This window comes from Stegodyphus dumicola, chromosome X1, assembly GCF_044657685.1.
Source record: "Stegodyphus dumicola isolate Sdum_Otavi_A_Nest chromosome X1, ASM4465768v1".
In the NCBI taxonomy this organism is placed as follows: domain Eukaryota; kingdom Metazoa; phylum Arthropoda; class Arachnida; order Araneae; family Eresidae; genus Stegodyphus; species Stegodyphus dumicola.
In genome coordinates, this window is record NC_140780.1 from 195,480,961 (window position 1) to 195,492,940 (window position 11,980).

The window sequence follows — 11,980 nt, forward strand, 5'->3', positions numbered from 1 at the left end:
AACTGAGGGAGGGGCTTCGAGTAAGGACCAATTAGTATCTCTGTTCTTATGATATCGAATTTTTGAAAGCTGTGGTTTACATTTTATTTCTTATTTGTATGGCAGTTATCTGCTGTATCCAGCATATATTTTAATCCTTTCGAATCCTCTCAACCAGACACTGACATATTCAAATTACTTATATTTCATCTAACTTTTCTTTGGAAATTTTCACAAGAAATCCACTATATATTAATTATTTTGTGGAGTAAATCGGGAGGCAAAACATTTTCAACCAGCTTACTTTAAGGGCGGTAAAGATCACGTGACACAACAGAAAATACTGCAGGTTTTCAGAACCATAACAAAGCTCTGAATACTCAGACCTATTAGCACTGAATGCTAGTAGGATGCACTGAGTGCTCAGAACTATGAGGTTTCATAGTTCTGAGTACTCAGAACTATTTCTGCTGTATGCTATGTTATAGCTCTGAACTATCAGAACTATAACATAGGATATAATAGGAAATACTACTGTTTTATAACTCATTGGTCAGTTGTAGAAGCTCCTCCCTCGGTTGCGATACAGATGTGCACTTAAGAATTATTCTTCTCGGGAATAGTTATTTCTAAATATATTACCATTTTCCCATTTCTTGTTTCAGATATTATATTTAAGTGTATTAACTGCTGAAGAACAACAGGAATTGATGCAAATAATTACAATGAATCGAGAAAGAAAACAGAAACTGCTTTAAATAATTAAAATCATGGAGTTATAGAGAGGAAAGCTATATTTGCGATAATGCAAAGCTATACATTGGCAACTTACATTAGAATTTTGCATTTTTAAGAAATAAAGAAAGCAAAAACACACTTGACCAATAATAATTTAAATTTTCACCAAAAATAAGCGCGATATAAGATGAACATAACTGGCGTACTTCTAATGTTGCATTAAAAAAAAATAGAAGAAGGTCATATATCAAAAAATGTCATCAAATTCATGTATGGTATCTGAAAGATATTCACTAAGCATGTTTTATCTTGAATATGAAAATTTCAAATTATTTGGTGTAGAAAAGGAATAAAATAATTCCTTTTTTCCGACAAACTTGCTCATTGTGTTTTTCATCATGTAACAAGTCTAAAACAATTAACGTGTGATAGAAAAGGAAAGTTCAAATGACTTTTCTATGATTCCGCCATATTTCTTCAAAAATTTCTCATTTTGCTTTGAGCTTTTAATAAAATGCAGTTTTGGGTTAAAACCTTGTCATAAGGCGTTTTTATACATAATAGCTGATATTACTAAAATGGGTTTTTGAAGCTCACATCTGAAAAATGCAACTAAATCTTTTGAAAAGTGTAAACCTGAATGTATCAAATAAATATGACAGAGAAAAACAGCTAAAATTTAGGAAAATTTTGTGCTCAAGGCTTAGCTTTCATGTCAGAAAACACTTAAGACTTCTTTTTGTGATTTAAAGTGTCTAGGATAAACAAGGATCTAATGTAAGACAAACTTCAAGTCTTATTTGTTTGAGCTATGAGATCATGAAATCCAAATATACTTTTATTGTGCTGCTCAGCAGACAAAATTCTTTTGATGTTCATCGTTTAGCTTTTAAAATGAAGAACAAAGTAATTCAGAAGTTACAGATAATTGTTTGCGAATTAAAAAACAAATTGAGTGATATTTAAACTGGATCACATAATGTACAATTAAACACACTGAAACTTTAAGAAGTAAAACTTCTGAAATTTTCCAGCAAAATATTATCTTATAATATCATTAGTCACAAAAAGTTACAGTATTCAAAACAAAGACATAATTCAAAGGCTTTGTTGCCACATGGTTTGTAAAAATCAGCATTAAATGCAGTGTTTTAATCTCCAAGCTTAAACTGAAAATTTTTGATAATTTCTCTCAGAGTCTAAACTCTCTGGTGAAATACATTTTTTTATCATTTTGTATTCTAAAGGTGTAATTATTCTTAAATTAGGGTTACTGAGGAAGGTAATATATGATATAAAGCATGTCATGGAAAGTATTGCACTTAAATACATTTAGTAAAGTTAAATAACTGAATTTTAAGAGATTTTGGTATGGTAAACCTAGTTTTTCTTGTAAAACCAAAAGTATGTAATGTCTTTAGTCCAATGAAACTGAAGTAGAAATTTGTATTTGAAAAGGAGACAAAAAGCTTTCTTCTCCAAATTGTGAATGGTTATTGTGTAGAAATTTCACAAATATAGATTATAAATTTGTGTAAAAGAGTAAAATAAAGCAAATGCTTGAATTACATGAAATCTGTCAATGTGAGAAAGGTAAGAAATGTCAAAAAAGAACTTCTAAATGAAACTTTGCTTAAGAAAACCAAAATGATTGAATTTGCAACTAGATGTTGTCATAAAATATACAAATAATATGTCACAAATTATCAACATTCTTTTCTCTGTCACAGATAATATTTCTATTCATGTTAACAACTATCTGAAATGTTCACAGAAATAAGATCACATTTTTTTCACTACCTTTTGTTTGTATCTGGTATCAAACATCTCTCTTCCTTTGACACTGTATCAGACTGAAGAAAGAAGTCAGCATTTGGAAGCAGTTTCACAAATATCAAAATTACCTAATTTTCATTAATTTTATGCTAAAAAGAAAGCTGCATAGAATGGAAAAGACAAGAAATTTCTAGAAACTCTGTTTTCTACCCTTGAAGTATATCTTGTTCAAAGTTTGCTTTTAACAAGCTAAATGTCAGATAACATAGGGCCCAAATCTTTCAAATCCAAATAGTTGAAATGTAACAAAATTTTCTTCTAGAAACAAATTTAACCGACAAAAAAGAGTGTGTTTCTATTCTGGTCGTTATTTAAAATCTTCAGTTTAATGAAATCTGTTGAACAATTAAAAGTTCAGTTACTTATTCTCCATCTATCGTTTAACAAACGTTTTGAAAGATGAACGAAATGACAAGAAGCTAAAAGTCTGCACTTGGTAATCTAATCTTTTGCAAGAATTTCTAGATCTGCGAAAGGAGAATTTGAAGCCTCATTGTCTTTCTATAAACATCCTGAAAGAACTCAATAGAGAAAGTAATTTATTGTTAAAGATCTAACCTTACTAGGTCCTTCTGATTATCGGATAGACAGAATTCTTTATGAAGTGTAACTCTGTCACTTGAAAACATTCTCATTTGTGCTTATGCTAATCATTCAAGATCATTTATAATTAGAAGCTTGCAGTAATACACAAGAGAATGCAACTGTAAAAGTTAAAAAACTTTAGAAATGCCTTGTTCATTGAATGGAGATATTGTGAGTGAATATGAGTAAAATCTGGGACAGTTTTTAGTTCTCTGTTTGCCACTGAATCCACATGTATTTAACAAGCTATCTTCAAGTCACAGAGCACGTTTAGTGCAGAGTTAAGAGAAAACCACTATCAGATGACATAACCAAGTGAGACAATCTAACAATGTAGGTTACAAAGGTGACAAGAGTAAATTTTAACTTTTCTATACAGAGTTTCTAAATCATGCTTTAAAATACATCAGAAACTGCATGCTTCAAATTTTTGTATCATTGTTTCATACTTGTAAAGTGATAAGATGATTATAAATGATAAAATGAAGAAACGGGAGTTGGGGGAACCCAAAATGTCAGTTAAAATTTATCAAACAGCTCAAAATTAAGAGTTTTACATCTCAATTCCTGCTTCTTTTGTATAAAAACAATATTTTGCAGCTTTTTTTATCATATAAACTTGCTACAATAAACAGTCTTACAAAAGGTAAAGTTCAAGGATTCTGTGTCTCAAGAAAGTGAAACTAACAAAGCAAGCCTCATTGTGCCTCAAAGTTTAAGCTGCATTATATTGCTGTTCAGTTATCATTATGTAATGTAAATATAACATTCGAATCCTTTCTTTAACTTATGGATTGATCTGCACAAGAAACTTCTTATTTGCTCAAGCTATATCTGCCTTAAGCAGAAAAAGGTCAGTACTCTTTTACAATTTCTGAATAACTTACAAGTTTGACATGAAACAATATTTAATCATTCATCAAACATTTGTAACTTTAATGTGCTAAGATGAGTGCTTTAAAGAACTATTATGGACAAATGTCATTAAGGTCCGAGATTTAAAATGTTAACCATTTTCAGTAAAAGGATAATAATACTATTATGCGTGTAGTAAATGTAAGAAAATACAAAGTGGAAAAGACATTAGTATGTTACATGTAAAATAATATTAACAATGAAACTGATTTTTTACAAATGCGAAATTCTAATGAGGTAAAAAATAACATCTAATTTCTGATTTAACAAGAAAGTTCTGTTCGAACTTTAGAAATTTTCAAGTATATAAAAGTACAATAAATGCATATGTTTAAACTGGGTTCAGTTTGAAAATCCTCACAAGATACAATTGATTAAAAAAAAAGAGAGAGAGAATTTGAAGAATTTCAACAAAGATTGTTCCGAAATTGGTAATTTACAATGAAGGCCAATGGCCAATGTCTAGCTAGACATACTTAAGCTTCACTTAATAACAGGTAAAACTCAAACCATAAGACATATAAGCACAAAAGAGAATGCGAAATAAAGACATCAAAGTATTCAGAGCCAGTGCAGGCTGCATTACATATCTCGAAGTTTTTGCATGTGGACTTTTGTTATGCTGTGTTTAAAAGGCTAGTACAATTTGTGTATTATAAAAATCATGTCCAAGATGTCTGCTAAATTAATCAAAATTTGAATTACAAAATATACAAGTGAAAACTGTAAGCAACAAAAAGTCTTTTCGAGAGGAGTGTGATGGATACATTAGAGAGTCACTATTCATATTGTACATCAGACAATTTAAAGAGTTACTAACAAAATACAGCACCACAAGGTTATTAACAACTGAATGCAAAATAAAGTAGATTATCAGAAAGTTAATTTAAATGAATAATAAGCATGTATATTCTTGAAAAAAAATAATAAATAATAGATTTGTGTCACATATGAAGAAAGTTTTGAAATCAAACAAGTAATAAAAAATTGATTTTTCCAGTGTAAAATATAAGCTTCTTTCATTGCAATTATTGGGAAACTACATGATTTCCATTTCCTCATGTAGTAAAAGAATTGCCACTTTATGAAGACTGATAAGAATCGGACGTTTTTCTTCACTGAAGATACAAAGCAGCTAATAAGTGAAGCTTTGCCTTCGAGTCAAAAAGGTGCATTATAAGGTGCTGTCTGCAGAAACTGTTGGTTTCAAGCATACAGATAAATGTATATCCTCACCGTGCTTGAATTAAAAGCTGGAAGGCAGTGATGGGACAACTGGGTCCTTCAGTCAGAAATGATCAATGATGATGAAGTCTCTACTTGTTGTCTACTTCTCCAATCCACAATGACCAATGGAAGTATAATCACACATGAGACATGCAGGCTTGGAAACTTCAAGAATTTAGGATGTAACTGAACTGACTACTGGAAAGAGAGATTATTCTGATAAAAAGGAATCAAGAAAAAAGAAGTGAAACTTCAGCGTGTAATATATGATTATTTCTTTAAATACGAAAGATAAGTAAAAATAATCAACATTACTATGCAGCTAAATAACTAGTGTTTTCACGCATATTTAGGAAATTTAAAGCTAGAAGTGAATGCATTTCTTGAATTTCTTTGTGCAAATAAAACATTTTTAACACTGTAAATTTTCAAAAACTCCTTAGCAATTATTTCAAAGACTTTTTAATTTGATATTTTAAAAATATGTTTCAGGAGATTTGTTACAGATTAGTGTGAAAAATTTAAAACTATTTTCTAAAAACATAATTAAACAAAAATTCGAAGAAATCTCAAGTAAACATTAAGACTTCTTATAAAATGGATTTCATTTTTTTACTTCTAAAGACTAAGTTGCATATGGGTATAGAATAGTAACAAATAAAATTACTCATTAAGCTTCGTTTCTGTTGCAATTTGGGTTTCTTGTTCGAAAACAAACAATTAACATTTAACAATAATTAAATTTGATGACTATGAAATACATTTATTATTTTAATTTAAATTATCGTTACTGAAAAAGAAATAAACTGAAGCTTTGTTATAAGATTAAAGCTTGCTTTTAGGACAACAAGGGCAAAAAAATTAATGTATTGTGCTTGCTTATCGTTTTAAAAAGAAACTCATATTTCATCTTTACATACTGAGCAATAAATATGGCAAATATTTTTCTTTGTTCTCTTCTTTAATACCTTTCTATAATGCTTAGACGGTTAATTTTTATTTTTCCGTCTAATAGAAATACGGATATGCACTCTATACGTATACACATTGTAGAAAGAAACAGCAAAATTACTTATAAAGATTATTTTATAAGCAGTATAATATGCATATGCATTTATTATACCTGTTAGTTATCCATCTATTAACAGAGATAAAACTTTAAAGATTGTAATATAATATTGCATATAGTAATCAGAAACACAGATTTAAGAAAAAGTTCTTAAAATTCTTCAGTATGAGTATAATCTCGATTTTTTAATTTAAATTTGACAAATGCAACTCAAAAGAACTATGTTTCAGTTCATACCTTCACCATGTTTGCTAGTTCTTGTCTTAATTACTTAAGCTCCGACATTGAGTTGCTAATATAATTTAGTGTCATTTTACGTAAAATTAAATGAATAATTATTTTGTTTTCGAATGAATTTTCAGAAAATAACTTTGAAGCGACAATAACTTAATTTTTATTACATTAAAAAAAAGAGATTTAAAAGCCTATGATAATAAATCGATAAACAATTAAAAACTATCTTTAGTGTTCGAAAATGGAAAAACAGACTGTCTTTTACTCGAAACATCAAAGCTTAGGAGCGAGTAGCAAAACATAAACAAATCGCTCGCCTGAGGAAATCGTTGTTTCCCGAGGGTGGACGAACCTATTGACGCGGCTAGCGGTCTAGCTTTCGCCGCGGTATGTCGTAAACGATCAAAACAGACATTAAACAAATTTATGGGGATTTCGGGGAGCACAACAAGCGATTAAGTCATTTAACGTTTCAGTGCCTGCTGCGGTATTCTTTCAACGGTGTTTTTAAATGTTATATAATGATGCTTTATCTTTTTGTTGGAAGAAGCTGTGACTGCACTTAAGTACTTTTATTTTCACAACTTAAGAGTCCTATTTTCAGCATTGAATTTTAATGTTACTTTTCAACAATTCCATAAGATTTTCTTGATTTGTATGAATATATACATCATACGCATGTATATATATATATAACAAGAAAACATATCAAGATATGTATGTATATATACATAAAAATACATATATGCATACAAATCAAGAAAATCTCATTAAAAATATATACATATACAGAGATACATGCGTAATAGAATAGGCATGTATCTTTGTATATGTCTATATTTTTAATGTTAACAAAGATACATGGTATAATAAATGTTAACAGACATACATACGTAATAGAACTTTTTTAAATTGTTCGTAACATAATAGAATAAGTAACACATAATATTATATATACATAAGGAAATTAGATTTTCCTATATATATATATATATAAGGAAATTATATATATATATATATATAAGGAAATTAGATTTCCCTATATATATAAGGGAATTATATATATATATAATTTCGTGTCATATATATATATATATATATATATAAGCTTATATATATATATATAAGAAAATTAGATTTCCCTTTGATACATATGTGAAACTGCAAATGAATGTTAATATGATAAATAACTATTGAAAATATACGAGTACTCAGAATTTATGGGCTTTTTTCATCATTTAAAGAGATTTAAAGAATTAATCTTTAAAAATGTCACATTTTAATGTATCAACTTGCTTCCTCAGTATTAACATTTTCCTAATTTTGACTTCATACATTGCTCACTTCCTTACTTCCTTATTTACTGTTTCAATTCAGAATTACAGTACAATTTATTTTTATTCTCTGCACAACTGCAGCTTTTTTCCCATTTAATTCAAAGCTTAAGAATTTTCTCCCATGGTATATGATTATTCTCATTTTTCTCAGGGCTACTTGCCTAGTTATATGATGCGGGATGCAAAGCTTTTTGATGGTTGATCTCACTTTTGTATTTACTGTGGTAGCCTTTCAAAGTTGCTTTCAAGTGTAATATGATGATTTTTAGATAAATTGGAGAAAATTGTAAATGCATTATGGTCGCTGATGATCAATCTCTTAAGTGTATTAGTTATTAGCAATAGCTTCAATAAACACTGCATTTGTTTGCATATTATCTTCTTCGTCCATGTAATCCAATATTTGCTTGTGTACTTGAATTTATATATGTGTATTTAAAATTGATTAATTCTTGGTGCAGTGTTTCGAATGGTTTCATTTTTAGTTAAATATTTTACTACAGGTATTGCTTACACATCTATCTTTCCTTTCATTCTGAAAGAGAATAACAACTTTCTTACGAGATAAGGACTGAAATAAGTTATTTATTTGATTTTTCGTAATTTTAACCGATTTTCTACTGAAGCTTGCACTCAGTATCCACAATAATTGTCATTTTATTTCCCTTTATATTTTTTTGTTTTGGTGTTCATAATTTGATTCTAATTACATGCATATGCAATTTACATTTCCTTTTGCTTCGTAATATGGCTTATGTTATGCAAGATCATGTATTGATAGGTCCAAAATTCATATAATACTTAAACTTATCATTTATTAAATAATCTCTAGCTGCATTATGTTTTCCTCATATTCAAAACGAAATATCTTATTCCTGTATTCTCGATACTTGTATGACGCACTATGCTATCATAATAAGTATGCAGGTTTTCCACAATTAAGTATTAAATTTCTACTAGTTAAAAACTTTGTAACATCGAAGTTTACTTCTAAAATTTCTGTTAACCTAATGTTAATTGCACAACAGTTATGTTTTCAAATATGTAGTAATTATCTTAAGATTCTTTCTTGAAGATTTGCAATATTTTATTCCTTAGAATAAATGCAAAATTAATGTCATCTGATGGTATGAATTACTGATAGAATATATTTTCTCTTTAAAGGCTCCTGCTATTTCCATTATGTTTTGTGACAGTCTTCTGAATTTATGAAGAAATTTTACATATTTTCGTGTAAACGAACAACATTTTCAGAGGACAGTCTTTGTAATTTGTTGTATTACACCTTTTTACTTGGCTATTGCACACTTTAATACAAACTCTTATAAATTAAAAATTCTTCCCTTTTTCCTAAAATTTATATGTTAGACTTAGTTCAGTCATACTTATGACACTGGCGAACATTACAATCATCTCACTAATATTACACTACTTACTTTGCTAATGCTAGGCTATGAGCACTGAGGTCGGAGAAAATATTGTTTACATTTACTTTCTTTTGCATCACGTATAATTTATATAATGAAATTACATCCTCATTACAAAATTTTATATTTTCAACCAATCCAAATATTCAGGAGATTATGCACATTACTGTAGTTTCACTGTCTGGACTTTCTCATTGCAGTTTTAAGCATAATTTCTCCTCTTTCCACACCTATGATTTTGACAATTTCAGCAAGAATTTTGAACATTTTAAATGCATTCTATTCTATGTGTCAAATTTTTATTATCATTTGATTTCTACTCCACAGCATTAGTTATTATTGCATTATGGACATTAATTGAAATTCTCTGATAGTCGTGAAATAGATAAACACTAGATTTTTTTTGGCATTGAAATGATTTGTGTTTTTTATTTTTTCCCCCTTTCTTGTCATAAATCTTAGCCTGAAACTTCGTTACTATGATTCGGTTTCTTGTCTGCACCTTTAATTCTGTTTCTTATCGTGAAATCTTCATTTGTCATCTACGAGAAATGTTTTACCATTCTAATAATTTTAGAAAACCCATTTTTCATAAAATTATATTTTACTAAAAAACACAAAAATATTTTTTTGAGAGGGAGGGTAAAACTTTGGTGCAGATATTGTTAATCTAGTACTTAAAATTTCAGTTTTTAATGAGCGAAATTTAATAAAATTCAAACAAAAGTAAGACTCAATGCGGCCTAAAAGGAGTATATTTTCTGATACATAAGCAAAACTTTGACAGCTAATTATGGAACTGGTCAAAATATTTTACTGCTAGGCAAATTAATTCCCGAAAGCTGATTTATGATTTTCTAAATAGTAAACAATCAACCTTTGCATATGTGCAATTAGATTAAATTTCGGAATGACATAAACGTACTGTCTAAAATTTTCGTGCTTACTGAGAAACGACTTTGAAATATATTTTTCGAGTTGAATGAAACGAGTAAAACATTTTGGCATTGGGAAAAACATATGATATATAACTATTCAATTAGGTAGCGTTTTAATACCACATGGAGCAACAATTTGCCATACCCCTTATGATTTTCTCAGTAATTATAAGAGCTTTTAGTTATACAACACACAAAAACGTGTACTATTAACCAGCTCTAATGAAAGTGAAAAAGATACACAAGTATATTAATAAAGATAAAGTTTAAAGTGAATTTACTCGTATTGTAGAAATAAGCTTATATGTCTAGCAAGGATCTTTACTATGAAGTGAAAGTAATATCTTAAAAGAGTTTTAAGATTGGTTAAAACAATAACCATAATTCAAACTTTAATCATGTAATAAACAGAAATTACAAAACTGTTGCTAATTATATTATTAATCGAAAATGTGCGTAAGTACATAAATAAAAACATACAGATTTTTTTGCTTTTAAATATGTATTCAAGGTATAGATTTATAATTTTTGGCATGTCATTTTTAGAGATGTAAACAAACTGTGAGTTTGTTGTAAACACATAACTTTTGTTTACGCAGTTTTTATTTAGAAAAGAAACGTGGAAACTGTGTAAGTATCTTTATTCATCACATATTTATCCTGCGACATTTTAAATTGCTAATCTAGTTTTACGTCGATAGAAAGCGAACGCTCTCCTTTCGCCTAATTTTCCCTGTGATATTGTGTTTTCCCGCCTCTTTTTCCCCCTTCATTTTGTTAAGCTCATAACCAGACTTTTGGCTTAGATTATAGAAATTAGGACTTACCTGTCCCGACGTGAACTTTTTTCATCCACGGATAAATTACGGGATGGTTTGCTCCATTACCACCAGTTATTGCACAGTCGGGTGATGTAGGCCCCCCGAGCTGCTGTTGGGACGGCGGCGGATTTCTCTGCAATCCCGGCGGCGTCGGCGAAGATACCGGCGACCGTTGCTGCTGCGACGGCTGCTGCTGAGAAGGGCCCGTCGGGGGCACGGGGCTGAGGCTAGTCGCGGGGACGTGATCGACAGGCAAGGTGGGCGTGCGGGGCAAGGGCGACACGGGCCCCATTCCGCAGGGCGGTGGAGGTGGTGGTCGGTAATAATGCTGTCCCGCCGTCGGCGATCCATATACGGGACTCCCATTTTCCTGTCCGTAAGCAACGGGCCCCGATAGTGGATAACCGGCATATGGGTGATGGTGATGATGTTGCTGGGGATGTTGGTGATGACTCGGTGGTGGCGGGTGATGTTGATGGTGTGGATGTTGTTGATGGTGTGGATGATGGTGGTGGTGATGCGACGGCGTGTAGTAATCCCCACCGTGGCTAGGAATGTAATTCCCTTGAGAGTACTCCTCATTCGGTGGAAATTTGGGATCAGTATAAGCGGGAGAGTTCATCAAATACGAACTCATGATCATTAATTTTTGGATGAATTGGATGGAAATAATTTTTCTTTGGGGTTGTCGTTTAACTGAGCGCTGACTCCGCCCGTCGAAGAACATTAGCATATCACGTGACGGGCGCCCGCCAACCGCGCGCCGCCTCGATGACCCGGAGAGCATACGCCAGGATGATCGATGATAGGGGACACATTGCGCTACAATATGGCGTGCACTCGCTAACACCTGAAAAACGTGCCCAAACCCAAA

The 11,980-nt window shown here is 30.8% G+C and overlaps 1 protein-coding gene and 1 long non-coding RNA gene across 3 annotated transcripts in view; both read right to left on the reverse strand.

Annotated features, from left to right (window-relative positions):
• The window catches only part of LOC118182728 (homeobox protein Hox-B4-like), a 45,859-nt gene extending 33,958 nt beyond the window's left edge, over nucleotides 1-11,901 (reverse strand). Inside the window, exon 1 of the mRNA XM_085807788.1 lies at nucleotides 11,113-11,901. Within this exon, the coding sequence (XP_085663914.1) occupies nucleotides 11,113-11,893 (781 nt within the window). The 5' untranslated portion in view covers nucleotides 11,894-11,901. The remainder of the gene's footprint in view (nucleotides 1-11,112) is intronic.
• The window catches only part of LOC118191269 (uncharacterized), a 435,608-nt gene that overhangs the window by 220,664 nt on the left and 202,964 nt on the right, over nucleotides 1-11,980 (reverse strand). The gene's annotated exons all lie outside the window — the stretch shown is intronic.